Raw genomic sequence first — 22,647 nt, forward strand, 5'->3', positions numbered from 1 at the left:
ATGATCTTTTGACAGTATATTGGCATCTTACCAGCAACATTACTACATCTGTAGAATATGTCACAGACATGAAAAAAGTTCATATTTTAACTTTTAACTCAGCACTTCCATTTCAAAATAAAAGGACAGAATTCCTTCATTTTTTTAAGACAAAGCTTTTTTTCTGAAATAATTGTAGGACCGTGTTGTGGAAAATGCAGGGACTCACAGGGCTCCATAAATTCATAGAGTACCGGCTTATAATTGTGGATTATTACTATTATTTACAAATGAGCACAATCGTCTTAACCTTTTTTTCTGTCTAAAATTAATAAAAATGACATTTATAATGAAATGAAATGGCCGTTATGAAAGGCAAACTTTATGTAGAAAGAAACGGCTGACAGCAGCAGCAGAAACGCTGCCGGTGTGGACGCCACACGCGTGAGAGACGCAGCAGTTCAGTGAGGTAGCTGTCACGTGCTGCTCAGGCGGCCTGTGTGGCCCGTCTGTTAAGAGTCACACCCGTGTTACAAACCCGTCAGCAGAGTGGTCAGGTTGGAGGTGCAGGAGGCAGGGTTTGCTTTCAGTTCAGACAGCTACTGGCTGCTATCAGGGAACGTTTCGCTACGAAGGCAACCAGCCTGTTGTCACTCCCAGCACTGGGGTCAGACCACCACTGCAGATACTGGCTTAGTTTCACAATGGCTTGAAAACTGTTAAAGAAACCTTTTCATTGTAATAAGGATGCAATGCAGGCATACAAAAAAAAGAGTTATTTTTTCTGACACAAAATGGTCATTTTTGTTAGAAATAGGATGTGCACAGCTGTAAGCATAAGCTATGAGCAGCTTCAAAACGAAAGTATCAGTATCAGCTTTCAAACCCCCGTATCAGTCCAACCCGTCCAACTCCTCATCCCCTCAACATGTGATTAAGACATCTTTGATTCAAGTCACAATCAGGTTTTTCTTGAATGCTGGTCAGGAGGACAGAAACCTTCCTCTGCTTCTCCAGCATAAACTCTACCACTACCAGAAGTCCATGCAACAAAAAGGACCACTCAAATAAATAAACAAGGCCACTGAACTGAATCAGGCTCTTGTCATTTTTTTCCGTGGCTATTAGCACATAGCGAACAATTGAATCAATCGGTAAAAAGGAGCCTTTTTCCATCTGTGGTCTGTGTTCAGGGTTGTTTCTGACAACATTCAGTCACAGAGACAAAAGACGAAGGAATTCTCTTGGTGTTGGACCAACCCTGAGATGTTGTTTTGTGTTTATACGTGCAGTTTTATCTGCCGTGTGAATTCCTGTGTGTTGGTGTGTGTGTGTGTCACACAGTGGAGGGCCATATAGGCAGAGGGTGAGCTTCAGTGTTGAACACATACTGGTCGAGGCTGATGAGGTCGGGATCGTCTGAGAAGAGCAGGTACAGATATTTCAGGGTTTCTCCCAGGAAGAAGCTCTCCATCTTGTCTCGGGGGCTTACATAGTCCGGGTCACGCACGTTATTGATGGAGGTGTAGCCACCGGAGGAAACCTGAGGAGGAACACACAGGGATTAGTCCATATTCACACAATCCATTTACTGTGTTTTAGAACATCAAAGGGGTTATTTACTGAACCTAACCCTAATCACCATTAGTGTTTGTCTACGGACACTGACGATGGAAATGGGAACAGCCGCAGATAAAGTGATTGGAATAAACTGCCTTTAAATAAATTACACAGTAGGGATGTCCATAATGAACCGTTTAACCGTTAACCGACATTAAGCATTTTAACCGATTAACGCTATCGGTTAAAACGGTTAAAAGAAATGTTAATAATTATCTCAAAAGCTGAGCGGCTCAGAGGAGCGGCTCGTCACTTTAAGGAGAAAAGCTGATCCACCCTTAACAGCCCACCTTAAGAGGCGGAGCCGGAGTTGCAGGATACAGGAAATCGGCTCTGGTTTCTGGCTCGCTTGAGTGGAGCGGAGGAGTTGTAGTTTCGTAGCATTTATTCACCAACAAATAAACTGTACACACACTGCTACACCTACGATCACAGCTAGAACGCCACCAACAACCTCACACTCACCGCCAACACACACACACGGTCTGTTGGAAACTCGCTAAAGTTACGCAGACTACGTGTGCGGTGGCGAGCACGAAGCCTCCGGCAATGCTAGAGCTGCTAACGTAGCACAAACACACACACTGTTTGTTGGTCACTCGCTAAAGTTCCGCCGGGCAGACACACAGCTGATAACCTGCTAAACTAAACTAAATGTGCGGTGGAGACTTTTACTGGGAAAGTGGCTGCATGTCTGCGACACTACACGCAGCATCGTAGCTGCTAAGTTAACGCTCCCGGACGCTGAACTGGAGACAGTGAACGCAGCATCGTAGCTGCTAAGTTAACGCTCCCGGACGCTGAACTGGAGACTCCCGTCAACCAATATCTGTTGTGCTCCTGCAGCTGGTACGCTGCTGCTTGTGAGGGACAAATCTTGACGGTTAACGGTTAATAATCGGTTAACGAGGGTCGGTTATCGGTTAAGAACATTTTTCAAAATGAGCATCCCTATTACACATTCTTGAAGAGGGAAGGATATTTGTGAGGAATTACATTAGAGAGAGAGGAGTTCTTAAACAGTTTTCAACAGTGCTGCAAATTATATTCCTTTTTCTTACAGACTTACGGCGGGTTCACATCGGGAACTTAATTAATTGTTAATTGTCGTGCGAGCTGAAGCCTCGCTGTTCACATCAGAAGCATATTTCTCTGTGCGGGTCAACAAGCGATTCTGCTCCTCTGCTGTTTATCTCTCACTCTCTGTCTGTTTTTGTGTTTGTGTGTGTGTGTGTGTGTGTGTGTGTGTGTTTGTGTTCCTCTCTCTCACTCTGTTTAGACAAATATGTGGAATAAGTACGTAATTTAAAACCCACGATCACAAACAGCAGTGACACTAGGCTATATCTAATAAATATAATGGATGGATTTAGAAATGTGATTGGGGGGGGGACTGGGAGGGAATCGGACAAATTAAAACTCTGGGAGAACAGCAGGGAGAGGGGAGGGAAGTCAAAGGTGTTCGTGGGATGCATACGTCGTTTATAGTAGATTATCAGTGTGTTTTCTTGCCAGATTTGTTCGCGGCATGCAGAAAAAAATAGACCAGTCGCCAAAACTAGAGGATCACGAGCCGGCTGCGGAGCTCCGTGGCGCGCCGCGTGCTATGTGAACAGCTCAATTGATTTACATGGGCGCCATCACAGCGTTTCTGTTCCTGAAGCGAACCCACTCTGCAATGATTAATCAGTTTTAGCTGCTATATGTATGAATTTTTTTTCCCACCCACCACACTTCAGGTAATCAGAAGATCAGCGGTTTGATTGCTCGGCTCCTCCAGTCTGCATGTCGAAGTATGCAGACTGGGCAGGATACTTAACCCCAAACTGCTCCTGAAGGCTGTGCCATCGGTGGGTGATTGAGTAATCTTAGATTAGATGCTGATGGGCAGGTTGGCACCTTGCATGGCAGCCTCTGCCATCAGTGTATGAATGTGTGTTTGTGTCTTTGAGTGGTCGGAAAACTAGAAAGGCGCTTTATAAAAAAGCAGTCAAGTCCAAACGCATTAGTTGAAGCCTGACAAGATGGGGGTTTTCGTGTGATCTCATGATATCACAAGAATCCAGCTGCCATGCAAGGCAAGCTGAATGTGACTGTGTGATACGGCTGCGCAATTATGGCCAAAAGGATAATCCCGATTATTTCGATCAATATTGAGATCATGATTATCTATAGATTAGATTAGGTTTGATTAGATTATTGTCATCTATAGTGGTTATTTGCATAAAAACACACAATTCAAATGATTAGAAAATACATTTTTGTATTTTTATTTAAATATTTGCTTTGATTAAAAAAAGAAATTGATTTAATGAATTGGCATTGATAGCTCTAATTGTATTTTATAAACTGCTTAGAGCTAGTGTTAGGAAGTTAAACGGGTGATGATTCTCTATATCATATTGTTGTGAAAACATCTCCTAACAACTGGATTTATTCAAGTTTCTCACCAAAAAGTACATTTACAAAAGATGACATCTGAACACATCATGATAGCGTTGTAGTTTACCATTGCCTCATTAGTACTGTGTAGCACTTGAACGCACTATAATGTAACTCAATTGAACCTCCGTTAACAGAGCTCTTTAGCTCCGTGCTGTCGGTCACTCCTTCTCTGAGCAGCATCATGTGAATAAATTACAATATAATAAGTGTCTGATTAAGTTAGTTGTTCCAAATGTTTTAAAGTTGTTCCTCCGCGGCTTATTTTGGACTCCTAGTTGATCAAATTGCAGCTTCATGTCTTCCTCACTCACACTGAAGAACTTCCACACCGACAACATGTGTGTGTGTGTGTGTGTGACATTACTGACAGTGCTGCTGTGTGCCAACATAAAACCATCATGTGGCGGCTGCATATGTGTGGATGACCGGCAAAAAAAAAAATCGTATTTATGAGACTGTTGAAAACTGTCCGGTTTCGATCGGCTGCTGATTGACGGTGCAGCTCTAGCTGTTGGTTTAGGAAGCGCATGATTTATGCTGCAGAGTTTTCTGTGAGCGGAGCATTTTAAACATCAATATCGCCTCATATCATGTTTGTGGGGGAATGTAGGAAGCCAAAACCGTGATCGCGATTAATATTCGATTAATTGTGCAGCCCTACTGTGTAATATAAATTAAAGACAACAGTTGTTACCAAACCTGATGTGAGGGGGGTCCCCAGACAGCAGATATTATTTTGTCCTATAAAAACCCAGCTAAGATATTGATCCTTACTTAATGTGATCGAGACAGATCAGTGTAGACGGCCTACATTTTACTGACCTTGGTGTACTTGTTAAAGTTTTGGAGAATCTCCGAGCCCCAGTCCTGGTACTTGGGGTCCTTGGTGAACCTGTACAGGTAGAAGAGACTCTCCACCGTTTCTGGTCGCAGGAGGTTGTGCCTGTCTGCAAGCTATCGTCACAGGGAATACGAAGGTGACACAAACAGTACATTAAGAGCCATCTTTGTAGGATTGTTTACCGTTACAATTTTTACGGATTTCCTGCATTTCTACTGTAGAACATTTTCCTTAACATCCTCATCTATGTGATTTGTGGGAAGTTTGGGTCACATTTGCCTTCTTCCCCAGGCATTTAAGCAATGCCCTTATCCAAAATTACACAAAATGAGTTTGTAGGTACAAGATTCTGAGATTGCAAAGGACACTACTGCATAACTAGGACCGGACACGGTCTGTATCCACTGCTGGACAACTGCCTCTCTACCTACCTTAACGTCGATGTCTCGGTTACTGCCCTGATGCATGTTGAAGTGGACGATCTCTGGGCTGAGGCCTGTTTCCATCTGGATATACATCTGGTAGCAGGTCTCCATCAGCTGTTTGGCCAGATCCATGTGATCAGCAGGCAGGCCGTTGTGGGCACCGAGAGCCAGAGTACCCGGCAGAAAACACACTAGATGGTCCTGTAAAAAAAAACAGTGTACACGAGAAGAGAGTTAACAGACAGTCGTAATAACAGATACATTCCGGTCTCCCATATTGACTTGAATTATTACTATTTAAATTAATGACGATTAACTTCAATATAAACTGGGAAAAAAAAGTTCAGAAACTTGTGTTTGGTGGATTATTTCTCTGTTTTTACAATGCTAACTGGCATTGTATTTTACATGGTTGGAAAGCCTGTTTATTTACCTTCACAATGATGGCAACTTATAAGGATCATGCATTTGTGGGATGAGCAGCACAGCTGATTATGTGGGTAGTGCACAGGAAAAATTTGCCAAAATGCTCCGTCAATGGTAAACAGTGTATTCTCCTGTTGGTATTGACTCTTGTTTTGAGTTGTTTGGTGGATTGGATGATTGAACTCTCTATCAGTAACAAGAAACAAACAAGACATATTGGCTATTTTACACTTTATTCATTTAATACACCGTCAGGAGCCTCAGTAGCGGTGGAAGATCCATACGCAGCCACAACAGCCTGGCACCTCCTCCTCATGCTGGTCACCAACCTGGTCACACGTTGCTGTGGGATGGCGTTCCATTCCTCAACCAGGATTCGTTGCAGGTCAGCCAACGAGGTTGTGTTGGTTACTTTAACACGTACAGCACGCCCAAGCTGATCCTACAAGTGTTGAATTGGGTTGAGGTGTGGACTCTTGGCAGGCCGTTCCAGTCTCTCTACTCCCACATTGTGGAGGTAGTCTGTGATAACCCTGGCTCTGTGGGGGCGAGCGTTGTCATCTTGGAGGATGAAGTTAGGTCCCAGATTGTGGAGATATGGGATCGCCACTGGCTGCAGAATCTCATCCCGATATCTCCCTGCATTGAGATGGCCTTCAATGATGACAAGCCTTGTTTTGCCAGTGAGGGAGATGCCCCCCCCACACCATGACACTGCCCCCACCAAAAGCTGTTACTCCATCGGTGCAACAATCAGCATAGCGTTCTCCGCGTCGTCTCCATACTTTGACCTGCCGTCCAACTTTGGCAGACAGAACCTGGACTCATCACTGAACATGACATTCCCCCACATGTTCAGGTTCCATTGTCTGTGTTGTCGACACCAGCGCAAATGGGTCTGATGGTGAAGGGCAGTCATTGCAGGATTCCTGGTGGCCTTATGAGAATACACTGTTTACCATTTGACAGAGAATTTTGGCACATTTTTCTTGGGCGCTCCCCCACATAATCAGCTGTGCTGCTCATCCCACAAATGCATGATCCTTACAAGTTGGGCATCATTGTGAAGGTAAATAAACAGGCTTTCCAACCATGTTGGAAACCATGTCCAAACAGGCTTTTTTTCCCAGTTTAGTTTCATCTCTGCAGCTTCCGAGTTGATCAATAATCTTCATCTCCTACATCTCTCACTGTAGATGAAGGACAAAATTGAAATTAGCAATTTACACTTAAACTAAACTTAGCTCAGAAGTAGGGCTGTCAATTGATTACAAATTGTAATCGCGATTAATTGCATGATTGTCCAAAGTTAATCGCGATTGATCGCAAATTAATTATACATTTTTGATCCGAAGTATGTGTGTGTGTGTATATATATATATATATATATATACACATACAATATATACACTATATATATGTGTAAGTACAGACCAGCAAAAGAACCTTGAGGATGGTTTTGAATATTACTGACCATTTTAGGGCTGAACTGTCCATGTGAGACCTCTCCAACAAAGGTGAGGCCATTAGGTGAAGACTTCTGCAACAGGTTCTTCTTTACACCCTCTATTGCCTGCAGATAGTCCTCCAAGAGCCTAAAAACACACAGACAGTGAATGACATTTCAACCACGTTGTGGTTCCAAAATTTGAATTATTCCGTCATCGAGCATGATATGTTTGAGTCCTGCCCTGCCTTTTCCTTAATAACTATTCTGCACATGCCTGTATTGTCATATAGAATAACATTTAGAAAAACCAAATAAATGGATTTTAGTTTGTTTTGGGGTTTTTTTCATGACAAAAGCCCCCTTCAGTCGCCAGGAGTATCGTAGATCAACGTTGGTAGTCTCCTCCGACAGCCAAATTGGGCCCTCTCTCTCTCTCCCTCTCTCTCCCTCTCTCTCTCTCTCTCCCTCTCTCCCTCTCTCTCCCTCTCTCTCTCTCTCTCTCTCTCCCTCTCTCTCCCTCTCTCTCCCTCTCTCTCTCTCTAACACATACACAAAGCGAGCGGACTGAGGGACAGACGGATGGACAACCCGAAAACCTAATGCATTCAGCCACGGCTGGCGCGGAGGCAAAAAAATAAAGATTGAGGAGAACATAGGTTGCGAATGCATCCAGCATTCACAGCCAATGAGGATGACACTTTCCTATGTAATATACAATAAAGATTTTTTTTCCCCACAACAGATATGCAGCAGATTTTTTTTTCAAGTAATATTCAGTGCCTGAAAATTGACATTCAAATATATTCCCTTAAGAATGAGTGCATTATGAAATCCTCTATTGACTACCATTAGAATCCAATGTACATGCCAAGTAATGTAGGTCAAAACCAGAAGTGACACAAAAACACACTTCCAACAGATAATTGAGACATTGAAAGCTGCTTAATCTCAGTTTATACCCTCAAGCGCTGCTTAGAGTCTGGAGGGAATTGTTGTTCCAGTTTAATCTCTCATCAGTCCTACTGAAAGCCAAAGTAACCAAATGCTGCCAGTGCTGACAAAAGAGAAAAAAGCACTTCCATCTCTACATATGATTGTAGTGTTGATATAGTGTTTGAAAATATATAGTGTTGATATAGTGTTTGAAAATAAAATTCATATTCAGAACGGGCTGAATCAGGCTGAGTGCTTGGCCTGTGTTTTTTTTGCTGATTGCAGCTTTATTGAAAACCACTCATACAAACAACTTCAACTGCACTTCTTCGTGTCCTGAGCAATACACCTGCCTTGACATAGTTGCGTCACACACCCAAGTCACGGCTACTCACGGTCAGAAACACAAACACTCTGGTTCACGGAAAAAAAAACACACGGTGAAATACACTTAGCGGAAGGTCATTTTCAAATAGGCGTATTAATTCGCTTGCATTGACATAACCACTGCTGTTATAAAGTAGAGCATGGATTTAATGAGTGGAGGTATTTTGCCGGCGGTAAAGTTAGTATTAGTCAAAAACGTACAAAATTTGAGTGTTGCTGTTCCTGTAGGCTACTCGCTCGTGCTTGATGACTCCAGGAAGTGAAGAAAAGTTTGTAGTGTTGTTATGCAGCATCCATATAGCGCTGGCAGGCTGTGTAGCAAAATTGCCGAAGCTGAAATTCGGTCCGACTCTAAAATGAGTTGTGAGGCTCAAAATTCGGGCCAGAAACAGGCTAAAAATCATACAGTGTGTATGCCCAGCTTAGGAAAGCTGGGCATAGAGCAATTTTTGCCATGTTTATGGGCTGATAGCAAGACAGCATACATAATCAACACATATTATGCTACAAATTCATAATTTAATGTGAATAGGTCATAACTGGCTGATATCAGATCCATTTAATTAGGTCAGTATCAGAACCGATCCACTGTATCTGACTGATGCCTCACTAATGTTGAGCTGACTTCTGTTTTGCTGGTGATGTAGGAGGCTAATACCTAACAGAGTAGAGCTCAGGCACTCTTAGACAGATCTGCGTCAACGTGATAAGTTACCCATCCCACGGGAAGATGAACTGAGAAGATCAAGTGGTAGGACTGTCTGTTATAGCAGCGTGGTACAGCATCCTGATATAGCTGTTTACTTCACCCTGGGGCTTTGCTAAAATCCCAGACAAATGACATATCATTTAATCCTGGAGAATTAGTGAGTCAGTACCGCCACTACATGACAAGATGGAGATAAGAAGTGGGCTAGTGCTTGAAGTTTAAGAAGCTTTAAACTAAAGAACTATCTGCTTGTAAGTCATTTCCCACAGCATGCAGCCATATTTTAGTTTTTTGAAATATTGTGTTGTAAATTGTTTACATTTTCAAAATAAAATGTAAAGGTGATACACCCACCTCAGAATTAAGTGCTTCATCCGCCAAAACACAAGTCCACATCTTTAACTCATTGTAATTATGATTTAACTCATCTTTTATCCTGGGACTACTTTCCACAGCAGAGGTATAGTGTCTGGTATAGTATCTGTCTGTTTGGTTGGACAGACTCTGCTCCATGAAGCACCAAAACATTCTAGCTAGGAGGGATGAACAACTTCATCACCTTTACCATGTACTCTGTACTGACAAGGGAGAGCAGCAATCAGGACGTCTCGTCACACATTCACTGAGTTGCATAGTTTGGCATGTGTTTACAACTCCTCCACCAGCAGATGCAGTCTGTTGGTTCCAGGCTGGTGTTCTGATTGATCCATGGTTCAAACTGATACGCTACATCAGTTTTTCTGCAGTGAAAAGCATCACTACTTTGCAGACTTACTTCCCTTTTATGGCAACAGCGGCGGATGTAGTTGCGGGGGCAGGTAGCTCCCATGAACTTCGCTACATTTTTGTTTTAATTTGTTGTCTTTTCGCCTTTGTTACTGTAGCACGTTATGGCATATGACAGAGATGGGCTCATCAACACCAGAGAAGGAATCGCGGGGATAAAGTGCAGCGGGCCTTGAGGCGATCAATGCCCATGGCATCTCCTAACCACTTTAAGTCGTTGTAGTTTTCACACTACATGACTGACCGGAGATAGGAGGTCACACACTACAAGATCTTTCACCAGGAAGAATCCCCGATGAGGTCAACGAACTACGTTGTGTCACGAAAATACACGTGAGAAAGACACGATAAATGATGTGATACTATACACAAGACACATTGCGGATGTTGTTGTTGGCGGCACGTGTTTACAAAGTAGCCTGTTTCCACCGGTTTCCTTAACATTTTATTTCCTCTAGATGCAAATACAACTTTTTTGCTCTGTGTTGCAAATGCAGCACATAGAGTAAGTTCCTGTTGTTACATGCAACCCCTCCTCCCCCAGGTTTCCCCTCAACCATGTCTCGCGCTCTCATTGGCTGTGGCTCGTGGCCAGAGTCCCCGACAGGTCCAGATATTTAGCATGTTAGATATTTGGAATGTGTCTGCGAGGTATCGGCGAGCATCTCGACTCGCGTCTTTGAGCAGCTCACACATGATGCTTGAGCACCAATGTGCGAGCGGCGAGCCAATGTCGATTTGCCTCTGATCTGGGGCTTTTGTCGGGGAGCTCCAAAAACTGTCGGTGAGCGAAAAATCAGGGGTAATGTTGCGTAGTGTGAACTAGGCATAACTCATCAACGAGTGATCGGAGACTATTGTGCCCACATCTTTACAGAGACCTGTCTCCATCGTGGCATCCCGGGTCAATCTGCACTTAACGGGCGGATCGTAGGACTCCGGTGGGACGCCGGTGGGACGCCGGTGGGACGCCGGTGGGACGAGGGGAGGTGGCTGATGCTTGGTGCTCAAACGTAATCAAAGTTGATGGACAATGTTTCCCTGATGTCGAATTTTTATTGTTAAGATGCCGGCCATATTATTTGCCCAGAGAATTTTGTTGATGATGTTTACATTCCTCCTGATGCAAATTCAAAAATGCAGTACGCGAATGCACTACTGTTTTTCCATGTGTATCATAAATGGACTAGGCTATAACTGCATTTTGCTGTGCAACCCTGTGTTGCAGAATGACAAGAAATGATCCGTGAATCCTTGTATTGCTAACCACACGCTTTGCTGCGGTCCAGCCAATAAACTTGTCAGTCTAAAAATATATATACTATTTTCCTCTTCACATTTTTGTATTCGTAAGATTAGTATTATCGGTTATGGTAATAATCAGCCACGACAATCTGTTATCGTTATCGGCCCTTAAATTCCATATTGGTGCATCTCTAATGAAAACTCTAAAATTAAGCAAGTTTAATGAAAAGCAGTGGGGACAAGTGTCTCATGATGACGCATTAGCTATGATAAACTAGTTTCAAGTCTCTGCAAGTTCATTTTGATAGCTACTAAAGTAAAGTAAACTGAATCCCATGGGCCCCTGTAAGGCAGGAAAACTTAAAAATGACTGCTCCAATTGGGACTTGGTTGTCAGTAATGTAAGTTGTAGGCACACAAGATTTACTAGGCTAATTGTACAAAAACACTGATATGGCCCCTTTAAGATATAACATTTCAAATGGTCCCATTCATTCATGTGAAAGTGAATAGTGAGTATCTTTAGTCTGACTCACTGGTCCTCCTTCTTGCCTCCCTGGATCCACTGCTTCAGCAGGTATTCATAGTAGCTGTCTGCTCTGGCTCCCAGTGTGTAGATGCCTTGATGGGTGAACTGTCCGCTGTTTGTGTTGATGAACATGGGCACGAGGACCATCCAGCTTGCCGTCCAGCTTGTGAACCTGATTCATAACCTCAGCCACAGCATCCTGGAAAACCAAGGTCAGAGGTCAGGTGAATTAAGCTGCGGGGATTAATGTGACTCAAAAATAACTTCTTAGTAGGCTTGGGCGGTATCAAGGTATTACGATATAATAGGGTATTTAGAAATCCCCGACGTATGATTTTCAATACGGTCAAACGTACAAACACTCCTCTTTCTATTAAACTGATAGTGAGATGCTGTATCAGGGTTTCCGCCAGTGTATTGTAAGCCCTGCGGCCCACCGGGCCCAAGTTGCCTCCCCACCGCACCGAGGCATCAGGGAATCTTTTTAAATGTATTTTAAGATGTTTTTAAAGTTCCCCTCCAGACAAGATTCAGATTCAGTGTGTTTTTTTCCATTTCTTCTCAAAACTTGCTTTTAAGGGAACTCCTTGCGCCTCTGTGGTCTAAGGCACGTACAATGTTAACAAGAGTTCTTGGGTTTGAATGTGGCCCATCTCTTGTGACCCACAAAGTTACTAATCTGTAGTTGACAGCTAGCCACAGTCCGATGGGACAGATGAACCAAAGAAAGATGGCTGCTGCAAGGCAACGAAAGCAGCAGCTGGTATCAAACCCAGTAAAACTGGATGGATGACACAACGGTGAGACAATTTAGCTACTCTTAGATCCTTACCACAGAGGGAGCTAAAACAAAGCTGTAAAACACTTTAGCTTTAGTGTGGCGCCAGAGAAAAAACTATGTTGTTTCTTACATTGAAAGCATTAATCCTCTAAAAACTGTCCATTTCTGTCCATCTTAGACTCTCAGCTTGTTAGCTTGGCTGCACTTGGCCCATTGGTACTTTGTCAGCTTCAGCTGTAATTCATCTCGTCACAGTTGTGCTTTCATCTTTAAGCTGCAGTCGGTAACTTTGAGCAAATATGATGAAAAGTTATTTCTATAAATCACTATATCCTGACAGTGGTGCATGAGACAGATAATCTGAAAAAAAATCATGTTCCTCTGTGTCCTCCTAGTGCTCCTAACGGCATTTGCAAGATCTCGACGTTCCCCGAAGGAAAACAACCAATCAGAGCTGAGGAATCTCTACAGCATCTGTCAATCACTGCTCGCGAAACTCAAGATTACGGTTCTGTTACTGTAATGCCTATTTCTCTCCTCAAATGTTTTCAGAAACATCTTATAGTGTACTGTTTAGCTGTAAAATGAGAAATCTGCTCCGGCCAAGTTGTGTCAGTATTATTATAAATGGCGAGCTAAGCTTAAGTGCCACTCTTTCTGGGCAGACCCTGGATCAGCCTGTTGTATTACTTGGTCAGCTACCTGGTACTGTGGTTCCTGGGTGAGGCGGCTGAGCTCTCTGAACTCCAGCTGGATGCTTGTAACCTCGGCCACGGTGCTATCTGAGGTCCAGCGAGGAGGGTGGGCTGTGCCTTTCCCGATGTTCACATCGGAGTAGGGGATCTTGGACGGGGTGTTGAAGGCTGGCATCAGCCTGGAGCCGATGTCTTTCTGCAGAGGAATGAATGCAGATTACATGCTGGCATTTGCAGCTGAACAATAAAAGTGTCGACCATGACTGACTGCCTTGTGTACATAGTTTGCTCAAGTGAAGGTTTGTAGGATTAAACTGATATTGGTATGGCATTACTGGGCTCTGATTGCAAAGGTGCTACAGTATATGTAGCATTTCTACAACTGAAACAATTAGTCAATTAATCTACTGGTCCATAAAAGTGTTCAAAATCATTCAAATCATTTTTCAAGCACAAACACCTCAAATACTCTACAGTACATACTCGAATACAAAACAACCTATTTGAAGACGTCACCTTGGGCTTTTCATATACCAACTATTAATCAGGAAAATAAACAGCAGATTAATTGATAATGAAAATAAAAGTTTGTTGCAGCCCTAAGTATTTATTTCTATATAAAAAAATAATTTCATTAATTTTTAGACATTGTCAAAATTTCAGTAAACAAATAAGACCAATCCTCTACACACTACATTTTACAGCGCATGCTCCCCGGTCCAATTTGGAGGCTAATATGCTATAATACCTTGAAAGCACAACAGGAGATTAGTTAAAGTATGCCGTTTTTTTAGCAATGGTAGTGAAATGAGTAACAAAAACTCACTCTACACTTAACCTCCAACACTTGTATCCACTTCAGTAAAGTCAGAAACAACAGGTATTCAAAGCTGAGACAGGAAGCAACTGGGTTTATGAGAATAAATAGCACAGGTGTGGTTGTAAATACTGCAGGTGTTTGGCAATGACACACTGATTTTTCTAAATGCAACACAATCTCTAAAAAGAAAAGATTAGTGTTAACTCTGTAAGCTAAAACAGACTGATTGAATTCTTTTTGATGAATGGATCTGTACATTAAGGATTAGAAACTGTTGGAAGCACTTCAGATGCTTACATATTTATGTCTGTGTAAAGTTTAGAATTAGTTGTTTCTCACTAAAGTTAAAGTATCAGCCCTTGCGTTTCACAGCTTGGATCTGAATGTTGAATTTCTTTCTATTTGTAACATCTACAGTTGGTGGTGAGGACTCGGAGATGAACGGGATGCTCAAAACAATCTCCCATTTGGATCTGTCTGCGCAACTACTGGCAGTTGAAATACATGGAGAAGGTGCTGCTATCTGCATTCTTTAGTGCACTTGAGATATGCTTGCAGTTTTTGAAATGTGTGTTGACTCACAGCTTTGTCTAGGAACAGGGTGTCTCCAGTCAGATGGTAGGTACTCAGTAGGCCTCCCAGGATGCGGATGGTGCTTTCAAATAGGTTAACATCTACATTCTTGTTGAATGTGAGCTCTGTGGCCACCCACGTCTTCGCTTCTTCAAATTCTATAATATAAAATGATACAAGATTTTGAGAATAAATACAATCAACCTCCAGATCAGTATTCAAATGCTTCATTTTTGCCTTTTCAACCTTTCAAGGATTCAGGTGGTGATTATTTGATACTCAAAAGATTATTGGGTGGTTGGGTGGTTTATTTGAAAACACTTATTTTACAGCAATGACCCTGTCAAAAGGGTAAAAGTTCAAAGTTGGAAGGCATGAAGGTCAGTCTACCTTCTTTAAGCCCCATGATCCACATGGTATCCAGGGAATCGATAAGCGTCAAACCCAGGCCGAACCACTCGCTGTAGGACTTTGAGAGGGCCTGAGCTCATCGTGGCCCCAAGCAAAGTCTTTATAACCCCTTCCATGCATGTCTGAAAGCTCCCTGCACCGCCTCCAGCCTGCTAGCCTCTGAAACACACAATACACACAAGATGCCAAGTTATTATCCCATCCAAGTCCACAGAGCGATTCAGAAACAAGTGTCTGAAGTGTTGCACCTATTTTTAAGTTATGATCATACTCTAAAGTGGATATTAGATTTCATGGTCACACTCAAACACGGTCATCTCTTCTAAAAAACTGTGATGCAATTGTTTTGATTTTGTTGAACATACTCAATGAAAACTATTGATTCATAATCAACACAGAAAGTGGTGAATCTAAACAGCAGATACCTGACTCATTTGTTGATTTGGCTTCTTAGGTCGGTAGGTGAATTCTCCTTGTTTTCCCCATCCTTGGTGCCTTCTGTGGCCTGGTTCACTGCCCCATGCCAGCTGAAAGTCGCCAGAGGATTAAGAAATAAATAATACAAATACTGTATGTAAACAAAATGAACTTTAGTTGTGATCACAATCCAAGTCTCACCTGATAACTCCCTCCTCCTCCCCTTCTTTCTTGTTGTCAGCTGCCTTGTCCTCAACCACATTCTTGGAAGCGTTTCCCTTCTTCTGAAGACGATTATGAAGGATGGGCGGGTCCTCTCTTCTTGGATAATTTCCTCTTGACAAATGGGCAACATTAAACAATTTTTTTTAACCATTTAAATTAAGGGTGCTCCAAACGAACGGTCACCAAACGTTATCGGCCGACTATTCGTTCTAAATAGTTTGATCAGTGGTCTCTATAAAGGAAACTGATAAACTAGACCGACGGTGCCCAGCCGTCGGTGAGCATATGTTGCCCTAGTTTTTGCAGTGCACCGTTGGCACTAGTCCGCCTGTCTCTGTGGCTTTTTGGCCGATTCAGCATGTTGAATCGGCAGTGGAGCCCTTTGGTGAGAGAAATCCCTCTGATTGGCTTCTCAGCTTAGTTTGGATTGTTTGAGGTTGGGTTGTATGAGGTACTTATCCATAGTCAGTGTATTAGCTACAGTAGATGGCGGTCGGCACGCCCCCAGTTTGGAGATACAGGCAGAAGTACCAGCACGGTAGCAAAGCAATGTGTGACCAGTCACGTCACTACTAACCTAACCACATTAAACTGAGCTCTAGCAAAATGAATGATGATTTCCACAAAGCCTTACCATTTTAGCATTTTTAAGTGCCCCTGATAAAACTGCTATAAAGCACTTTGAGGTTACCTGATATTCAAAATAACTGATCGATGTATATATAGCTTCCTTTCCTCTACTGACGTTGTCATTTACTTGCCGTTTACCATCCCTCCCATTAACCGTATTTAGATATCATAGGTCACATTTCTCTCAAAGATCCGCCCCAGATTTTTAACTTAAAAAGAGTAAGCACTGCATAAACATCCAAGTGAGATAACAATAAGGAAAAAGTGGTTACAGCTTGAATTTGTTAAATAATAAGAGTAGAGTAGTAGCCAGAATAATCTTTCTAAGTTTCTTCTATTTCTTTTTTTTAATCTGTAAAACAGGTGGGAAAAATTGTTTTGCCAAGTGAAAACTAGAATTCCATCAACCAATCAAGTTGCAGTTTACATCCACATCTGTCCAAAATGTCATCCCTTCATCATTTTATCCTACTAGTGCAGTGCCCATTGAAAACATGCCTGTGCAGAACAGGCTCAATGCTTGGCTTGTGGTGTTGCTGCTTGCAGCTTTCTAGAGAACCGCTCATAAAAACAACAACAAACACCCTTGACACTGCGCTTCCTTGGGTTCTGAGCAATACAACGGCCATTACATACTGTAGTTGCATCACACACCCAAGTCGCAGCTACTCACGGTCAGAAACACTGGTGAAATACGCTCTGGTTCACAGGAAAAAACACCAGGACCAGACTTTACTGTTAGGCAACTGCCTGGGCCCCTAACAGCTATACATTTATTATGATGTTTAGATGGATATGAAAAAGTATTGAATCATGTTACAAACACACATACACACCAGCAGTAGTGGCGGCACGTAATTTTAACACATTCCGTGCCACCACCACAACCATCACTTCACATCACATCACACCATTCACATATTTCTGTGAGATCACGTTGCACACACAAACACACGGCGAGTTGTTGTCTCTGTCCTTGTCTCAGACCTCATCGGTTTTCACAGATGAAAAAAAAATGAAGGAACTTACGGAGTTATTCTGGCAAAACCTTTTTTTCACCTGTTCTTAAGTCATAAAGAGACTCTAAAGTCAGAGAGAAAACATTTTAGATCAGACATAGAAAATGGATCATCATAATAATAATAATAATAATAATAATAATAAAGGGCTTCTGTAAAAAAAACATCAGCAAAAGGATAATTTATCCACATTTTCCAAAAATGTTAAGCGCTCCAATCTCTTTAAAACCCCTGTGTTACCCGACAAAGAACATAAGCAGAGATATAGAAACCTGGGAGGTGTCTTCTGGCAGTGGTAGTTGCTCCTGTTTGACAGGCTCAGGCAGCACAATGGGGATGACGGGCCTCAGGATGCTGTTACTGTCCGTCACTGTTTCTTGGTCTCCATCTGTAAGGCCTCAACACACAGACAAACAGTATGAAAGTATTACAGTGGTGCAGTAACATAGTTCAAGGATGGTAGGCTGGTCTAATGATTACTGAAGGTCACAGGTTAGAACCCCACAGGAGCCCCTGTCAAACTGATGAATGATCAATATGCACCTTTAACAGAGCTAAAACACTATTCTATTCTGTTGACATTCAACAATTCCAGCTCCGAAGAGGCTCTGAGAGCATGCCAATGGCTCAGACTCATAGGATATCATGGCAGATGTTTAATGTATAAGAGCCTTACCTCTGAGATGTTCAGTAACAGCAGGATAGGAAGCAATTCCACAAATGAACAGAAGGACGAGGATAAGGCTCCGCTGCAGCCTGGACAGCTGCTTCCATTTCTGTAGGCACACAGCAGAGAGAAAGATGGAGAACAACTTCTATCCAGCTCCTGGAGAATTCCTATTGTTTAATTGTGCAGGCTATTTCTGGACCAAACAAGCAGCTAACAGGTCACATCACTCAATCTGATCTAACAGCACCATAAATATAACCGTTTATATAACCACAATAACAAAAAATCTATTTTTGTGCATTTCTTTTAAAAGGGACTGTTTGTAACTTTTTAAGCGTATAAATGTACCGGGTCGGCTCGCATACGCGCGCTCGCTTGTGGCCTCTGCCTGCCTTCACTCAGACAGCGCGCGCGTTCTCGCGTACTCACTCCACCTCTAGATGTGAACACGCGCTCACTCCACACTGCAGAGGAGTTAGTTTAGCTCTGAGAATATCTAGTGAATGTACAGTGGACGTTTGTGCAGAAATAACTGCTGCAGCTCCTCCAGACCAACAGAGGTTTCCCGTGTCTTGTGAAGTGACGGGACTCCTCAACGAGTTACGTTATCGTCTCGTTACCGAACGGGTGCCGGCTGCGGTCGGGAGGCGATAACGTAACTCGTTGAGGAGTCCCGCTGCCTTAGCCTGCGCTGAGGCAGGAAAAGCCAACACTAGGATCAGCAGTGATTCATGGAGAGACCTTCGTCTGGTCAGCTAACATTACTGCCAAGCAGCTGAAATATAGAGTGATATTGTGCTTTTAGTTGACGTGTGTCGCCTCACTGTTTTGAGTGATGCTCGTTCATGTCTATTTAGAGCGAGCAAGCGCGAGCTCGACGCTGACTTTCGTTGATTTCAAGGCCACAGGTGTCGCTTTTAACAAGCAATTCTGAAAGTTAAAAATAGTCCCTTTAAGGCGATGACATCATAAAATATGACTGACCAGACATTTGACATTTGTGTAACAATTGGGGGGGGATCTACTGGCAGAAATGGAATATAATATTAATAGATATGTTTTATTTAGTGTATAATCACTTGAAAATAAGAATCGTTGTGTTTTCGCTCCCTTAGAATGAGCCGTTTCTAGCTAGATAGGGAGCGGAGTCTTCTCCACGGAGTCCGCCATGTTGCACCGCCATGTTTCTACAGTGGCCCGGCTTAGGCCAGAGTCGATAACGTTACTCGCTCCCGTCACCGCCGCTCTCTCTCTCTCGTTTCACCACTCACTTCCCTCGTACAAACACACACTATAAGCACTGGCTCTGCTCCAAATAACCTACAAATAACCTAGATCTAGAGAGATCTTTTGCATTTTCACCACCGGAAGCTTTGAATGTAAAAAAAATAAATGACAGTCGGTACAGCCCTACTTCTTTGATTTTTAAAAGTTACGCCTTGTGCCATTTGAACTAGAAGTCGACCGATTAATCGGCCGATTTCTTCTTTACTTCTGCAGCAGCCTAGTCGGCAACTTTTGCATTCGCCGTTTTTAATAAATCATTTTTTGTCACTCTGAATTTAAAAATTAGTAAGAGAATATGATTTGTGTGATTTGATGGATTAGATCATTGGGAAATTTTCTATTCATTTGCAATGGGCAAGCACTGTTCTGCGACTTATGACTGGCCAGGATTACTTCTGTTGCGCATCTCGTACATTGTTAAATGCCACTCTTGCAAACCATTAATGTTGGGGCATAAAACCGGGATAAGAAGGATCCTAAAGTGTGCGATTTCATTTCATAAATGGATGGTTGCGTGGCTGGATTATTTGGAAAAAAGAACGCTAAATTGGTACAGTAAGCAAGTTAAAGTAACAGTGAATGATTTATTTTCCTCCCAGCCTGCCTGTCTTGTATCTGGGTACAAAGAGTTGATAGTGTAGCGTTATATATATTCGAGAGATTACTTTTTTTTTCCCCCCTCTACCTTGACTTTGTGTATGGAGCCTCCATGCAATACAGTGATGTACGTCCCTGCGTGACTGGTGGCGGCTGTTCAGCCGTCGGCCTCTATCAGAGCCCAGTTCCACCACACACCACCACGAACATTGTTGAAGCCCTGCTAAGCCTCCTGGCAGTGTGGTCACATAATACGCCAACATTCAAATTTAGACGTAGTGTCCCCACATTCTGAAGAGTCAAATTGCTGTGCTGACACTGTAGCTTTGTCTCCCTATTCACACCTGACACTGGCCTTTCCTTAAAGAATTGAGCAACGCCCTCCCTTGCACTATCACACTCTGTTATAGCACATAACATCATTCCACCTCTTAACTTGGCTGCTAAACAAGTGAGATAAGTACAGAATCATACAGTATAGTATACAAGATGTAAAATAAGTTGCTAAATGCATCATTTTGAATTGGTACCACAAGTACAGTCAGTAATTCTGGGAAGAACACTTTACCTGCTTTCAGAAATTCATTATTTCTACATTTTTAGAACGTACATAATAAAGGTATGGAGGTTGCATGTAACATTAGTAAAGTATGTAGGTTGCAACAGCTTACACAGTCATAGAACTGAAGTTATATCCAGGCGACTTCTTTCTTGTACAGAGCTGTATGGATCATCCACAAACCCAACATTGCTGTGTCACAGCAAGTATACCAAATAGCAACTGTTGCCAATAGAAGTTAACCCAAATGGGCAAGAAGTCATTTACAGTTCTGTCATGTGTGGCTTCCCCGTCCCACTTCTCTAAAGCTTTTGTTCAAAGGATAACTTTTTGAATATCTCAAAAATGCAATATTTAATTTCTTCTATTTCTTTAATAGGTGGAATGACAAATAAACATAAACTCCAAATTGGAATTAAAGCCGGCTCATTAACAATAATTGTTAAGCTGTTGTATGCATTGCCACTTCTTTTTTAGTAAAACCCGGCCTTCAGAGTTGATAGTAAGTAAACTCTGAAAGTTTCATCAGAAGCACTCAACTCTACATTACAGCACAGAAAAGACAAATATGCACTCTTTAGATCCATAATATCCTTTTCCACAGATATGTTGGCAAATATCAGCAAATAAATCCAGCACTGGCAAAAGAGGGGAACAAGAGTGGTGTCCTTATTTGGTCTCAGCAGGGCGGGAAACCAAGAGCACATGAAGAGGAGAAGGAGATGGAGAAATGCCCTTTAGAGCAGCTCATTGAGAGACTCACTCACCCTCCAGCAGGACTGCCTCCTCCACTGCTTGCTGTTATTGTAACCTTCGCTTCCTTGTCCAGCAAAGCTTATAGATATATAGTCCTTTCGAGATGGTGGGTGCATGTCTGTAACCCAGCCCTGGAAAAAGAGAGATGCATTAAAGAGCAGTGTGAGTGAGAGGAGAGCTGGATGGAGGAGGCAGGTGTGGGGATATCATCCCAGATCTAAGCAAGCTAGGAGGGCAAGATGCAGCCAGTAAATATAGGTGTGGTTGTGATATGATAAAAAATTAACACAATATAGTCAGACAGGAAGATGAGAGTTTAACACCACTTTAACTCACTTTACACCCATTTGGCGTTTTCTTTGCAGAGAAAACCTCACTTAGAGGTTTCCACGCTGACAGAAGTTGCTGTAACATAAATTCACAGCACACCTGATTCTGAGCAATATAACTAATATATATATATATATATATATATATATATATATATATATATATATATATATATATATATAATGCTCGGTCCGGGGGAATGTCAACATAAATATTGGTGGTTAGCACAGCACACTATATAGCTGTCATCCATCTGCAAACGACACCATACACCGCCAATAGTTGATCAACAGGCTGATACATATTAACCAGCCAGATATAAACTGATGTATATAATAGTTACATAGCTCATCCAGTCGATAGAACTTTGCAGGAGGTATTAATACATCATTTACTGTAACTACATGCTAACGTTATTTTACCTTTCACACAACAGGTAGCTAAACCCCGCTGTAACGTTAGCCCTGCTGTAGCGGCTACTTTGCCTACACGTCACTGGCACGCAGTGATGTTTTGGCGGATTCACAGCCCAACTGTGGACCGAGGCTTGGCTTGAGGCCTACCACAACAGATACCATGTTAAACAGTGGAGCACTTTGTAAGTACAGCAGGGACATTATTACAAAGAAACAACACGTGCTTTGCGAAGATTTAATGGGCGTACAGTAAAGCGTACAATATATAACAGGCTTTACGTTACCTTTTTTAATACCCAGCGTTAAAGTTAGATAGATCTGATCCAGCACCGGGAGGGTCGCCGTTAGCTCCACGTTAATCAAACAGCCTCGGGGGTCTCTGCATGTATAAACCATCGATGTATAAACACATCACCGGTACTATCACGCTAGTCCTCGTGTTATAACTGTTACACAGATGTGAGATAAAACCCGCTAAATGTTCTCTACTTGTAGCTGAGCACGTGATGCTGGATGTGATGCTGCTAACTGTCAACATTCAACAACAGTGGGATTCAGGTGCACCCGTGCTGCCTTCATGGACTTCCTCAAAATATCGTAAACACCAGTTTGTACTAGTAGTAGTAGTAGAAATGAATTAAAAACACGCCCTTCTTTTTGAGTCATTCTCAAGCTGTCAGCATTGT

At 42.4% G+C, this 22,647-nt stretch overlaps 1 protein-coding gene across 1 annotated transcript; it reads right to left on the reverse strand.

The window, feature by feature from the left end:
• Positions 1-740: 740 nt before the first annotated feature.
• man1b1b (mannosidase, alpha, class 1B, member 1b) lies at positions 741-22,545 on the reverse strand. Its single transcript, XM_037778372.1, is given in 18 exon segments — positions 741-1,522; positions 4,867-4,998; positions 5,317-5,511; positions 7,211-7,331; positions 11,783-11,916; positions 11,918-11,974; positions 13,259-13,447; positions 14,654-14,802; positions 15,035-15,121; positions 15,124-15,163; positions 15,165-15,214; positions 15,551-15,582; positions 15,674-15,783; positions 15,785-15,808; positions 17,619-17,743; positions 18,023-18,122; positions 21,227-21,346; positions 22,246-22,545. Coding segments are annotated over 17 exon segments (1,857 nt in total). The 5' UTR covers positions 21,332-21,346; positions 22,246-22,545; the 3' UTR covers positions 741-1,315.
• Positions 22,546-22,647: the final 102 nt, after the last annotated feature.

Source organism: Sebastes umbrosus, chromosome 8 (genome assembly GCF_015220745.1).
Source record: "Sebastes umbrosus isolate fSebUmb1 chromosome 8, fSebUmb1.pri, whole genome shotgun sequence".
NCBI lineage: Eukaryota > Metazoa > Chordata > Actinopteri > Perciformes > Sebastidae > Sebastes > Sebastes umbrosus.